This window comes from Ahaetulla prasina, chromosome 1 (genome assembly GCF_028640845.1).
Source record: "Ahaetulla prasina isolate Xishuangbanna chromosome 1, ASM2864084v1, whole genome shotgun sequence".
In the NCBI taxonomy this organism is placed as follows: domain Eukaryota; kingdom Metazoa; phylum Chordata; class Lepidosauria; order Squamata; family Colubridae; genus Ahaetulla; species Ahaetulla prasina.
The window spans coordinates 164,885,591-164,900,948 of record NC_080539.1 but is presented as its reverse complement, the minus strand read 5'-3'; the positions used below and the strand labels follow the sequence as shown (position 1 = coordinate 164,900,948).

General features: G+C 37.8%; 1 protein-coding gene across 4 annotated transcripts in view; it reads left to right on the top strand.

Annotated features, from left to right (window-relative positions):
- COG6 (component of oligomeric golgi complex 6) overlaps nucleotides 1-15,358 on the top strand; it is a 118,461-nt gene that overhangs the window by 24,863 nt on the left and 78,240 nt on the right. For 2 of the 4 annotated variants that reach the window (XM_058180358.1, XM_058180365.1), the window contains 4 exons: nucleotides 1,440-1,547; nucleotides 2,759-2,812; nucleotides 5,122-5,201; nucleotides 6,066-8,500. In XM_058180358.1, the coding sequence (XP_058036341.1) occupies nucleotides 1,440-1,547; nucleotides 2,759-2,812; nucleotides 5,122-5,201; nucleotides 6,066-6,213 (390 nt within the window). In that variant the 3' untranslated portion in view covers nucleotides 6,214-8,500. Of the gene's footprint in view, nucleotides 1-1,439; nucleotides 1,548-2,758; nucleotides 2,813-5,121; nucleotides 5,202-6,065; nucleotides 8,501-15,358 lie in introns of those variants that run through there. The other 2 variants (XM_058180340.1, XM_058180349.1) reach the window with 2 other exon arrangements.

The window sequence follows — 15,358 nt, the reverse complement described above, 5'->3', positions numbered from 1 at the left end:
GCAGATATTTATGTAATGATAGTTATCTCTGTACTCTTTTACACCTTCTCTGTCTCCTCTCAGCTGCTAATGATATCTGGGCACAGATAATCCCACCAGCCTCTTTACCCTCCAATCTTCCCAATATCATTTTGATCTCCCCTGATGATGTCAGCAAGGAAACATTGGGCCTTGCCTTTGTCCTGCTCTTACTCCACTCCCCCACCACCACCAAAGTAATAATAATAATAACAACAACAACAATAACAATAACAATAACAACAACAGAGTTGGAAGGGACCTTGGAGGTCTTCTAGTCCAACCCCCTGCCCAGGGCTACCAACATTTTCTTAAAAATTTCTGGTGTTGGAGCATTCACAACTTCTGCAGGCAAGTTGTTCCACTTATCGATTGTTCTAACTGTCAGGAAATTTCTCCTTAGTTCTAAGTTGCTTCTCTCCTTGATTAGTTTCCCCCCATTGCTTCTTGTTCTACCCTCAGGTGCTTTGGAGAATAGCTTGACTCCCACTTCTTTGTGGCAGCCCCTGAGATATTGGAACACTGCTATCATGTCTCCCCTAGTCCTTCTTTTCATTAAACTAGACATACCCAGTTCCTGCAACCGTTCTTCATACGTTTTAGCCTCCAGTCCCCTAACCAATAACTATTTCAGTTTTTACCCAGAACAAAACACCCACATTTTGTCCTATATACTGTCTAAAACATGCATATTTCAATCTGGCCATGGGTTATTTCAAAACAGTTGTTGGCTGCACAGAAGAGTTTGCCCTTCCCTAACTTTAATTGTTGTTTCCAAGGCCAGACAAAATGCAAAGATAGGAAGCTACTTATGTAGACAATAGAATTAGCTAACTAAATTAAGATACTATCCAAACAGAGGCTGTTGTGATATTAAAAATAATAGATATGATGAAGTGTTCTCAGTACTGAATCTAAAAACATACTACTCATCCATTTTGAAAAATAGCAGTCATTTACAAGTAAGATTACAAGCTGAACATGCATGGGTTTTGATAAAGATTATGTCCATTAGTGAAAAATACAATTTATCATTTATGTATTCCTCTTATTTCTTCTTTGGCAGTTAATTTAACAATATTGTTGCATTTTTTTAAATTAAAGAATGTGCATTCTTCATTGATGTTTGCTTCATCTCCAAACACAGGACCCAAAAAACTTTTCACTATGGAATTAACTTTCTGACTAGTCAGTTTGTGCAAAATGCCATTGCAACATGAATAGGATGTTTGGGGGGAAAATAGTACAATTCAAAACATCATAACATCGAGCTGGGAGATTGAATTTACATATCCATAGACTCAAGGCATGTAACTTACACAAATTCATTACCAGTTTTTGTAATTAATACATTACATATGATACATATGATAATTGTAAATACTTTGCAATAAGTAAAAAATTCACTGTCTTTATTTTAGATAGAAGCACATTTGGATACCCTTATAAATGAACAAGCGTCTTACGTATTAACTAGAGTGGGTCTAAGTTATATTTATAACATGGTACAGCAACACAAGACAGAGCAGGTGAGCAATAATTTTGGAAACTATCAATATCAGTACTCATTTCTGACAAGTCTCTTTTTATGTGTTTTGCCTAACATTTAAGCTTTTCATGTGAACATCTTTGGACTGCAAAATATACTCATGGTTTAGAAACCTGCTACCATCCCCATCATCCTACATTTGAGTAACATGTTCAACCATTAGGAATGGTTTATAAGCATGGGTAGAAGATACACCATTCCTCCTATTCCTGGAAGGAGCCAATGGGAGTATACAGACACTAGCCAAATGGTTCTGTTTCTTAGCTATTTAATAAGCAATTATGACGTGCAAATACTGTCACAGTACTGAGTAAGTGTTACTGGATTGCTTATTTTTGATTGCATATTTGTGTTACTTGGAAACTACCATAGCTGTTCAGCCAATATTTCCATTCAATCAGATACCCTGAACTGCAAATATAAGTCTACTATATTTAGTTGGGATCTAAATAGATACTTCAGAATTCCTGGTTTCTTTTTCTTTAACAGAAAGAATAATTCTTTCTGAAAGGCTTAGTTTCAAAAAGGAGTTGTTAAGTGCATGGCTATAATTACAAAACATGCAAAACCCATCATACTATTTCCTTTCATGGCAAGCAATATTTTGCAAAACCCAGAAAGAGAGTAAGAATTAGTAAGCCAAAAAAATGAAAGGCATGAGATAAGAAGAAAAAATAGAGCTGCCCTACATTCTAAATTCTCACAAATTGCCTGAATGATAATCTTTCCCCTTTCTTTTTTAGATTATACTTTCTTTCTACCTAAAGTTTCCTTAATTCACATTTTATTTTGCTTTAGGAACTTTAAAAAAAACATACTCTTCTTTCCTTTCCATGAGATAATTCTTCATGAATAGTCCCACAAAAACATTATTAGTTATATTAGACATATTAGACATATAAATGGACTTATATGTCAGTTGTCCTCCATAAAGTCAATAGCTAACTGTTTAGCACTCTTAATTTGGTTTTCTTTCACCAGATAAATAAGTTGCTAACTTCAAAATTTGATCTAGAAATTTGTGGTATCTGCCCTCTCCAAAATTCAGTCGCTATAATCATTGCATGATTCCATAAATATCCATAGCATGTTACAGTTTTAGGGCTTGTTGCAAAATAGTTTTTGGTTTGATTTTATTAAAACACTGATTCTGTGTAATTATTCATTTATTTACCTTTCCTTTAATTTTAGGGTCCCTTGGCTAATGTACCCAGTATGGATTCTATGTCATTAAAAGCTGCAATGGTGAGATAAATCATTTTCAGCTGTGTTGTATAGAAGAAGAGGGGAAAACTGGGATAGAATTTTGAGAGTTGGTATTTTAGTTTCTTTGTCATTGTGTTATCACTGTTTATAAGATGCTCCTCTAAATATAAGAGAGCTAATTTATATTCCAAGGTATTTTCGATCTAAAATTTTAGAAATAAAGGAAAGGAAAAACAAAACAAAAAGGAAACCAAGTGTTCTTAAAACTTAGTTCAGGGTTTGGGTTTTTTTTTGGTCTGTGGGTTTTATAAATAATGGAAACCTGGGGTAATATTTCACTGTAATGTAAAGGAATTTTAGAATTTAATTCTTTACTCGCTTTTAGTTGATCCACTACAGAACAATAAATTTATTTATTATTTATTTATTTATTATTTAAATTTTTATACCGCCCTTCTCCCGAAGGACTCAGGGCGGTTCACAGCCAGATAAAAAAATACACAATACATTATAAATACAATTAAAATACAATTAAAAAACTTATTAAATTGGCTAATATTAAAAATTTAAGATAAAAACCCATTAAAAAACCCATAGATTTAAAAACTAACCCAGTCCAGCGCAGATGAATAAGTGAGTTTTAAGCTCGCGGCGAAAGGTTCGGAGGTCCGGAAGTTGACGGAGTCCTGGGGGGAGTTCGTTCCAGAGGGCGGGAGCCCCCACAGAGAAGGCCCTTCCCCTGGGCGTCGCCAGACAACACTGTCGCGCCGACGGCACCCTGAGGAGTCCCTCTCTGTGAGAGCGCACGGGTCGGTGAGAGGTATTCGGTAGCAGCAGGCGATCCCGTAAATAGCCCGGCCCTATGCCATGGAGCGCTTTGAAGATGTTCACCAACACCTTGAAGCGCACCCGGAAGGCCACAGGTAGCCAGTGCAGCCTGCGCAGGATAGGTGTCATTCGGGAGCCACGAGGGGCTCCCTCTATCACCCGCGCAGCCGCATTCTGGACTAACTGTAGCCTCCGGATGCCCCTCAAGGGGAGCCCCATGTAAAGAGCATTGCAGTAGTCCAGACGAGACGTCACAAGGGCGTGAGTGACTGTGCACAAGGCATCCCGGTCTAGAAAGGGGCGCAACTGGCGCACCAGGCGAACCTGGTGGAAAGCTCTCCTGGAGACGGCCGTCAGGTGGTCTTCAAAAGACAGCCGTTCATCCAAGAGAACGCCCAAGTTGCGCACCCTCTCCATCGGGGCCAATGACTCGCTCCCGACAGTCAGCCGTGGACTCAGCTGACTGTACCGGGATGCCGGCATCCACAGCCACTCCGTCTTGGAGGGATTGAGCTTGAGCCTGTTTCTCCCCATCCAGACCCGTACGGCTTCCAAACACCGGGACAGCACTTCGATAGCTTCATTGGGGTGGCCCGGTGTGGAAAAGTACAGCTGGGTGTCATCAGCGTACAGCTGGTACCTCACACCGAAGCCACTGATGATCTCACCCAGCGGCTTCATATAGATGTTGAACAGAAGGGGCTAGAGAATCGACCCCTGCGGCACCCCACAAGTGAGGCGCCGCGGGGTCGACCTCTGCCCCCCCGTCAACACCGTCTGCGACCGGTCGGAGAGATAGGAGGAGAACCACCGATAAACGGTGCCTCTCACTCCCAATGTCATTTCCCTATGATGTTAAGGAGGACATGGCACTGATTCAGACTTCATGTTCATTTTCATATCAGTTTTTTTTTTCAGATAAGTTATTTTGATATAGTACATTTGGTAGTGTTTCATAACACGAGAGACTTCAGAAATTGCATTCTAAGGCAAAAGTTGGACTCTGTCACTTCAAAATATGTTTATGTTTGACAGTTTTTGATAATTCAAATTGGAAAAAAATAATAAGTGACATCTTAAACTATAAAGGATTACAATTAAGGTGCAGGGTTGTTTTTTTCTGTGAGGGGAAATTAACTCATGTAGTGAGGAGCAGTGACTAGAATGAGGCAAATGAGAAGAGAGTAGAAAGAACAAAAATAAGATAGACTGGACTGACTCCCTTTCCTCATACAAAGGATTGCTGCCAAGTGCAAGAGTTGGGCTAGTGTGAAACATCTCCATGCTACAGCTTAGTTTTGGTTGAGGTATATTGGGGGTCAGCGGTTTTTTTGTGCATCGAGATTCTCCCTTCCCTGGAGTATTAGAACACATTTGGAGAGTTAAAAAATAAAAATAAAATCTATTAAAAAAAAGAATACATTTGGAGAGTGTTTGGCTCTAATTCTTGACTTCTGAGCAGTGGGCCTGTCTTTTGAGGACCACACATTGACTAATATCTGCCTTTCTCTGTGTTACAGGTCCAGTTTGATCGTTATTTGTCTGCTCCTGATGGCCTGTTAATGCCACAGATAAACTTTCTCCTGAGCACAACTGTTAAGTAAGTAAAATGTTTCTTTTTTTCCTTTCTTTGACAGAATCAGAATTCATTGTTTTCCTTTGCACCTGACTTACATAAGAATCACAGTCAAAGGCTCAAACATGAGGGGACTGATTTGGAGACTAAGCATATTTCCAGTGCCCTTGACTGGCCGATGCATTGGCAGATGACAGCTTACTGATTCACAGTTCGTTTTTATTATGTGAGGCAGGTAGCAGGACCATTTTGGAAACAGATTGTTTGGCTGAAAGACTCTTCTTTTCAATGGGTGCAGTACTTTTGCCAGGAAGTTGGTTGTAGCCATCTTTTGTGTTTGCTTGCATAACTATTTTACATCTAACCGGTTGTTTGAGGGATAAAGGGGCTGCATCCACATGTTTAGCTGCAAATTGTATACTGATCCAGTACAGAAAAGGGACATGGGTGGGTGGGGGGGCAGTCCCAGAAGAATGATTAAACTGATTGCTGCAGTTTATTTCCATCATCATCATTAGAAAGTATGGGTGTATAAAAATTAATAACAGAAAGACTTACCCCTTGTGGCTGTTTCAGACGTCAAGGCACAACTCTTGCACTGCTGCCAATTAATTGGGGGAAGACGTTGGCCCTAGAAATCACATAACTTTGCATTGTGTGGAGCCTCAGACCATCCTGCCATTGCTGCCCAACAGCATCTGCCTTCTGCCTACAACAAGAGGTTGTATTCACTTGCAGTGATTAGAGGCAGGGAGCTATTAGAGTGGCCTTCATTTTTTTTCTTCCTGCAAAGAAAGGGGACAGGATCTTGCTCATCAAGGCACTTTTTACGTTCATTCTGTTATCATCAGTTGTATATCTACATGTTTACTTCTGGTTGTGTTTTAGACAACAGATAATAAAACAGTCCACGGAATTGATCTGCCACGCTTACACTGAACTCTATGCAGCTGTGATGAATCCTGCGAATGCTTATAAAGATCCGGAAACTATATTATATAGATCTCCTCATCAGGTTCAGTCGCTTCTCTCCTAATCTTATCGCCCCAAACCTGATTTTAACACGCTGACTGCATTACACGAGAACGGACATAATGCAACTTTGAAATGGTCATGGACAACTGAGTTTTTTCTTGCAGAAGACTGTTGCTTGGGTTGCAAATATACAGGTAATTTAGCTGAACCCACTGACTTTTTTTGGGGGGGTGTTAAATTGTATTGCTGGATGACAACTTTGCTGCACGCCAGCATTTAAAGTAATTTATTGCAACTTGGGAAAGCTTTGTCATAATTCAGATTACTTTTTGTTATGATGGTAAAATAAATGGTGGAACCAACGCATTTTCTTATTTTGGTGATTGAGCCAGTATTGGTATTGCCCTGCTATTTTTCCTTTAAGAGTTTTTAACAAATTATATTGAGCCTATGCACAAATCACACTTTAGTTTATTTGATTAAAACCCCAGTGCTAATACTCCCAGATTTTTTGAAAAATATCTTTCCTTATTGATTTAGTGAGTAAAAAACCAAAAATTTAGCAAACTCTGGTAGGAGTAATTTTTTGGGGAAGAAGGACTGGATTCCATGAGTTTTGCATTTTTAACGGCACTGGATTAGGATAGCTTTTCAGAAATTTTATTTTAAAAAATCTTACAAGTTGTATCCTTTCTATAATCAGGTATTCAATTTACTAGCAATGAAGATTAAAAAAACCACTTAAAATTTAAAACCATTAATACTATTAAAATAAATAATCAGATGTAGCTGAAGAGAAAGGTCTCAAGTTCTTTCCTGAAAGCCGGAAGAGAAGATGGAAAATGTGCATTCCATAGTTTAGGAGTGACACTGAATTTACATGCTGTGTTCGAAAAGCAGATTTTTATATTTGTTTGAGTACCTCAAAATACGGAGAGATTGAATACTTCTGAAAACACATGATTTCTTTTTCACTCTTTTTCGCCCCTTTTTCACTGCGTTAAAACCTCTCTTGGTACCTACAAAACCCTTTGCTCCCTTCCATTTTTTAATCTGCAAAGGATTATTTTATTGTCAAAATTAGTAAGGAAGCTGGCATATGCTTCAAATTAAAACAGAATTTGGTCTCTGTCAGCATTTTTCGTAAATAAAAATGAGGAATGGAAGACCTGGGAGGGCTCTGTTTAGGAATATGCTTACAATGATTAAAAAAAAAAGGGCACAGGTAGATTCAACTGAGCTTTGATAATATACGCCTAAGGCTTTAGAAAGGATGGAAAGCTATATTTTTGCTAGCTTGCAAAAGTAAAGTAAATATTAATGGGTAAGCCCACATAACACTAAATTCTGTGCTCATGGCTTGCTCTCCCAATGTGCCAATTCATCCCCAAAATATTGGAGAATTGAAGATTTTATGAGAGATTATACACCGAAGACAAATTCTTTGTGTGTCCAATCACACTTTTTTTTGTTTTTTTTTTGTTTACATTTATACCCCGCCCTTCTCCGAAGACTCAGGGCGGCTTACAGTGTATAAGGCAATAGTCTCATTCTATTTGTATATTTTTACAAAGTCAACTTATTGCCCCCCCAACAATCTGGGTCCTCATTTTACCTACCTTATAAAGGATGGAAGGCTGAGTCAACCTTGGGCCGGGCTCGAACCTGCAGTAATTGCAGGCTACTGTGTTCTTAATAACAGGCTTTTACCAGCGTGATCTAAACCGGCCCATACTTGACCAATAAAGAATTCTATTCTACTCTATTCTGTTGAATGGCTTCCTGGGAAGCCTGTGCTCCTCCTTGTAGACCCTTTGTGTAATTCTGTGCGTCCTAGTTTGAAAATGCTGGGATACATTTCCAAGTACAACAGATTCTCCAGTGCAGATCTGTAACCTCCTTTGAACACAGGAGAGTGAGGGTGATAAGAAGGGCTGGTCTGGTTAATGCAACTCACCTTCCTCTTCTCTGGCATTAAAAGTGGGCTGTTTTCTGGATGGTTATGCTTCTCAGCAAAATTGGTTAAAGAGCACCAGAATAGTTCTCATTGTGTAAATGTTCTTTAATATCATTTGGGATGTGGTGAAGAATTTTACAGAGCTGAAAGAACAATTTTAGACGTCACTCTAAATTTCATTTAACACCTGAAATATCTTTTGAAAGGATTCTGTGCCGTCTGCTAAAGTGCATTTAGTTATGCAAGGACCTCTGATTCATCTGATCCACATTAGGGCGATTTTCTGCTTCATTTAATAGTGCTTGCAAGCACTGTTCTCTCTAAGCTGCACGCGTGCGCAAATGCGCACTGCTGACACGGTCTCCGCGCACAGAAAATCTGTGCTGCGCAGCTAATCAACGCCTGTCAAATTCGTTGATTAGCTGCGCACAGATCGAACTAACTAAAACTTTTAGCTAGACGATTCTAGCTAAAAGTTTTAGCTAGCCGAATCTGTGCTGCGCAGCTAATCAACGCCTGTCAAATTACGAATCTAGCTAAAAGTTTTAGCTAGCCGAATCTGTTTGATTCTTTTAATAAATCATGTGACTTGAATGGATGGATTTAATAAATGAATAATAATAAATAATAATAATAATAAATAAATAAATAAAATAAAATAATAATAATAATAAATAAATAAAATAAATGAATGGATTTAATAAATCATGTGACTTGAATGGATGCGATGCTGGCATGACCCGCACGTCTGATGTTGCTCACAGTGGTCCAAGGGACCGCTCAGGGAGTTAGTGTGCTTGCTCAGACTCGTGAAAAATTAGAGGGAACGTTGCTTGCAAGCAGTAGAGAATATTCTGCTAAAGAAAAACAGAAAAGTTAATATAAGGATGAAAAGGTATAAGATGCAAAACTTACACCCAGAGTAGCACTTCCCTATTCATAACTGGAAGTATAACAGAATAACACAGTTGGAAGGTAGTCCAACCCTCTGCTCAGGCAGGAAACCCTACACCACTTCAGACAACTGGTTATCTAATCTCTTCTTCAAAACTCCAGCATTGGAGCATTCACAACTTCTGGAAACAAGTTCTTCCACTGATTAATTGTTCTAATGGTCAGGAAATTTCTCCTTAGTTTTAGGCTGCTTCTGTCCTTGATTAGTTTCCATCCATTACTTCTTGTCCTGCCTTCAGGTGCTTTGGAGAATAGATTGAATAGTCAATAATACTTGAAATAAGTGCCATTTCTTGTTGAATTACAAATAAGACTGCTATTTTTTTGCAGGTTGCTTGTGAAAAGCCCTATTATATGCAGGACATACTGTCAACAAATGTAGGCTAAGGCAGCAATCCCATGGAAGCGATAACAAGATTGGGTTAGCATCGTATCACAGTAATGTCAGGGAATCCAATTTGAACTTGAAATAGAAGTTATAAATTTATAAAGACTTGCAAACCTCTGTTCATAAACTTCTAGAAACGAAACTAAAATCTTCAAGGCTCTTCTAACATTTGAACTTCTACTTGAACCCAAAATAACAATATATATATATATTTCATACCAAAACAATGTACCATTTTTTTGCCATGCCAAAAAATAAACCCAAGAAAATCAAATATTCCCTTAACTGAGAATATTATTGATGTAGAATGCCAGGTTGATTTTACGGAGGAAGAGGCAAAGATTCTCAACCTGTGTGGTCTCATGATCCCATGATCCCATGAAAGTGATAAATGTATGAGAGTCCCTTGAATAAAATGAATTATTGGAGTCAGGGTTGGGCATAAAGTAGCTCTATCACTTCCTTTCAGTTATTGAATTTTGATCTATATGTTGTATGTATTCTCTGACTTTGCAGCACTACAGTTGAGCACAGGTCAAATAAAGAGCAAAGCTTAGAGAAAAAATTTATTCTGGGTATGCGAAGCTACGAAGCTCTAAAAAAGCATGTAGCATTACCACCCCAATTCCTTGGATGCCCCAACCCAGTTTGAGACTCTGGTAGAAGCATTTTTCTTAAAAAGCTTTCAAAGCTAAAGGATGCTAAAAGTCCACATCAGGCCGTATAACACACAGCCATAGTGAAAATAGCGTATCCATTTTATTTCCGAGCTGCTATTATACATAGATGAATATAGTTTATGCTGCTACTTTGCAAACATTTGGTATCCCCCTTTTAAATAACAAAATCTAGAAACGGGTGGATGTTGATCCCAACTGGCGAGAGACATTTGGGCATGATATTGCCAGCTTTAATTTTCCTTTCATACAAGCAAAGTGTTTGTTGACCTGCTCCTTGAGAGCTTTAGGAGTGGAATTTCAATTTCATGTACAGGTAGTCCTAGACTTACAACCACAATTGAGCCCAAAATTTATGTTGCTAAGTGAGACATTTGTTAAGTGAATTTTGCTCCATTTTATGACCTTTCTTGCCTCAATTGTTAAGTGAATTGCTGCAATTGTTAAGTTAGTAACACGGTTGTTAAGTGAATCTGGCTTCCCAATTGATTTTGCTTGTCATAAGGTTGCAAAAGATGATCTCATGACCCCGGGACACTGCAACTGCCATAAATATGATCCAGTTGCCAAGCATCCGAATTTTGATCCCATGACCATGGGGATGCTCCAATGGTCATAAGTGTCAAAGATGGTCATGTTGTTGTTTTTTCAGTGGCTGTTGTAACTTTGAATGGTCACTAAGCGAACTGTTGTAAGTCAAGGACCACCTGTATAAGATGAGGGTGCCACAATTATATAAGGAGTTAGGGTCCAAAAAAGTTGTTAGTGCACCTAGAGTTGAAGCTTACCTTGTGAATCTCCTGTTTGTGGTGGCGCTGGACAGTAACAAAAAGCTAAATTGACCCTACCACACATTAGATTTAGCAGGAAGAAATTAGGAACCTGCTGCTGTTTCTAGTGTTTGAACAGACACCAAGTCTAATCAGCCAAAGACAGTACCAGCTGGTGATTTTTTTTAAACAAGGCATTTGAACTGATTTGCACCATGTGGCATCCCAAAATATCTTTCTGGGAAAATAAAGGCCTCTGGCTCAGGAGAAACGTCTGCTAATAGAAGGCAAGTGTTGATTCTTCCTATCCCAGGCATCCCCTGGTCTGCTAACTTCTGTGTTCTGAGGAAATTGGTGGAAGTGTTGGTAAAAATAACAGCCTCATCCCACCATCATGAATTTTATTCACACCTGCTTTTAAAAAGTTCTTAAAAGTATTTAAAAGCTTGTTTAGTTGTTGATATATCATATATATATTTAGTCTTCATATCCAATTACCTAAGTGCCAAAGCCCACTGCAACTACATCGCAAAAAAGGCATTAAGAGTTGTAAACCTAATCTTACGTAGCTTCTACTTCAGAAACACTACACTACTACCAGAGCTTACAAAACATTTGCTAGACCAATTCTTGAATATAGCTCACCTGTCTGGAACCCATACCACATTTCAGACATCAATACAATTGAACATGTCCAGAAATATTTTACAAGAAGAGTTCTCCACTCCTCTGAATACAACAAAATACCTTATGCCACCAGACTTGAAATCCTGGGATTAGAAAACTTAGAACTCCGCCGCCTCCGACAGGACCTGAGTTTAACTCATAGAATCATCTATTGCAATGTCCTTCCTGTTGAAGACTACTTCAGCTTCAATCACAACAATACAAGAGCAAACAATAGATTTAAACCTAATGTTAACCACTTCAATCTTGATTGCAGAAAATATGACTTCAGTAACAGAGTTGTTAATGCTTGGAACACACTACCTGACTCTGTGGTCTCTTCCCAAAATCCCCAAAGGTTCAACCAAAAGCTGTCTACTATTGACCTCACCCCATTCCTAAGAGGTCTATAAGGGGCGTGCATAAGAGCACAAACGTGCCTGCCGTTCCTGTCCTATTGTTTCCTTCATTATATCCAATTTATATAGTTATTACATGCTTATACTCATATATATGCTTATATGTTATATAGTTGCTTCATGCTTATGCTTATGTATGCTGTTATGACAAATAAAATAAATAAATAAATAAATAAATAAATTTTCCTGAACAGGAAGTCTTGAAATCAATACTATCAGCTAGATCCTATTCAAACTTTACTAACTTTGTATAAGTCAATACCATGCAGTGAATTTTATTCACACCTGCTTTTAAAAAGTTCTTAAAAGTATTTAAAAGCTTGTTTAGTTGTTGATATATCATATATATATTTAGTCTTCATATCCAATTACCTAAGTGCCAAAGCCCACTGCAACTACATCGCAAAAAAGTCATTAAGAGTTGTAAACCTAATCTTACGTAGCTTCTTCTCCAGAAACACTACACTACTAACCAGAGCTTACAAAACATTTGCTAGACCAATTCTTGAATACAGCTCACCTGTCTGGAATCCATACCACATTTCAGACATCAATACAATTGAACATGTCCAGAAATATTTTACAAGAAGAGTTCTCCACTCCTCTGAATACAACAAAATACCTTATGCCACCAGACTTGAAATCCTGGGATTAGAAAACTTAGAACTCCGCCGCCTCCGACAGGACCTGAGTTTAACTCATAGAATCATCTATTGCAATGTCCTTCCTGTTGAAGACTACTTCAGCTTCAATCACAACAATACAAGAGCAAACAATAGATTTAAACCTAATGTTAACCACTTCAATCTTGATTGCAGAAAATATGACTTCAGTAACAGAGTTCTTAATGCTTGGAACACACTACCTGACTCTGTGGTCTCTTCCCAAAATCCCCAAAGGTTCAACCAAAAACTGTCTACTATTGACCTCACCCCTTTCCTAAGAGGTCTATAAGGGGCGTGCATAAGAGCACAAACGTGCCTGCCGTTCCTGTCCTATTGTTTCCTTTCATTATATCCATTTTATATAGTTATTACATGCTTATACTCGTATATATGCTTATATGTTGTATAGTTGCTTCATGCTTATGCTTATGTATGCTGTTATGACAAATAAAATAAATAAATAAATAAATAAATTTTCCTGAACAGGAAGTCTTGAAATCAATACTATCAGCTAGATCCTATTCAAACTTTACTAACTTTGTATAAGTCAATACCATGCAGTGAAATTTATTTCACAGCATTATTCTTAACACTCAGCTTGGGTGTATTAGCTACTGGTTCTCTGGCACAAAATACAAAACCAACCAAGGAGCTCCTATACAAACTTTAATAAAGTGTATCCATCCATCCAACCAGCTGTGTGTATTAAGTGCTTCGAGTTCTCTAACACAAAACTTGGTACACTCCTGCTGAAACTTCATGATATTTCTCTACATTTGTTTGTACATTTTTGTTGGAATTCTTGCATGTTTTTTCTCAATTCATAATGCCCAGTTGTGATCTTAATGAATGATATGGTTTTTAAAACCCAGTCTCTTCCTAGCATCAGGACTCACGTAGGCTTTTTCCAGACAATGTCTTGTCCAAGTACATGTAATTTGATAAGGTTTTTAAATTAATTATGGGGAGGTATTTTATCTGTTGTATATTGATCTACATTCTGAGAGAATTCCACTCAAGAAACACGCTCAGCCATCTTTGTTTTAAGTACTATGCCAAAGGTGAAATATGCTGGCAATTTGAATGAATAAATAAACTTCAAAAAATCAGAGATGAATTTTAAAGTGCAATTTTTATTGTTAACACAAATAGATTTCTACCTCTGTACTAACTCTTTGTTTAAAAGGTAAATAAATAATAGAATAGAATAGAATAGAATTTTTTTATTGGCCAAGTGTGATTGGACACACAAGGAATTTGTCTTGGTGCATATGCTCTCAGTATATATAATGATATATACTCATATATACTCATATATAATGATATATAACAAAAGTATACTTACTGCTGCAAAATAATATTGCATTTGTTTTACTCATTAATTTCAGTGACCTAAACAAAGTAACAGACAAACATCTGTGACTTCAAAATAAGAAAATATTTAAGCCAAATCTTTGAAATGTCTGTTTTTTGTAATAAAAGTTAGTCATCTTAATTACTAACTGCATTAATTTATGAATGTTAATAAGCTAAACAGTACTATTTATGATTGTGTTTTATATAGGAGAAATCTAAATAGGTTTTACTTGTTAATTTTTTCTTTCTTGAACTTTTTCTTTCATAGAGGGAAGGTTTTAGAAAGAGAATATATTTTCTCACAATTCTGAAAAGCAAGATGAACTGTCTCACTGGAACCCATTCCATTATGAGATGGGGTAGAAGTTCATGGGGGAAAGCAGGTGAAATTAATGATATCACATCATGATGCCAATGGCAGCTTCTATTGGATGCCTGTATATGAGCAGGATTAGATAACAAAGCAATGAGATTTACAACTTGCACTAAATGACCAAAACATCCAATACAATCGATGAGATTGTGTAAGAGATCAGTGATACTTACTTAACTTCTATGCATTACTAAGAGACATCAGTTGTAAGGCCACAGTTTCTTACCTGAGCCATGTAATATTAAATGTAGGCTATAGTAGAATCTAAGGGACGTGGTGGCTCAGTGGCTAAGACATTGAGCTTGTCAATTGAAAGGTCGGCAGTTCAGCAGTTTGAATCCAGAGTGCTGTGTAACAGGGTGAGCTCCCATTACTTGTCCCAGCTTCTGCCAACCTAGCAGTTCGAAAGCACGTAAAAAATGTAAGTAGAAAAATAGGGACCACCTTTGGTGGGAAGGTAACAGCGTTCTGTGTGTCTTTGGCATTTAGTCATGCCGGCCACATGACCACAGAGACGTCTTCGGACAGCACTGTCTCTTTAACTTTGAAACGGAGATGAGCACCGCCCCCTAGAGTCAGGAATGACTAGCACATATGTGCGAGGGGAACCTTTACCTTATACCTATAGTAGAATCTACTAAATACCACCTATGGACAGGTGTAATAGTTAATGTTTAATGTTTAAAACATTATAATGCATTACTTTTCAACTAAATATGATGATGAAGTTCAAGCTAACAATAAACTGCCTAAAATCTAGTAATACTCCTGTCTCTTCAGAATGTTCTTGTACTCTCTGTGATAGCCTTTTCCAACTTGATTATCTCCAGATGCCTTGGATTAGAGCAGTCATGGCAAACATTTTGGGTTTGGCACCTCAAAAATTTGGAACATGCCTAATTCGACTCTGCTAATGTGTTACACATCTTTCCACCCAGTGAAAAAAAAACAATGATTCCCCCCCCACACACACACACATCT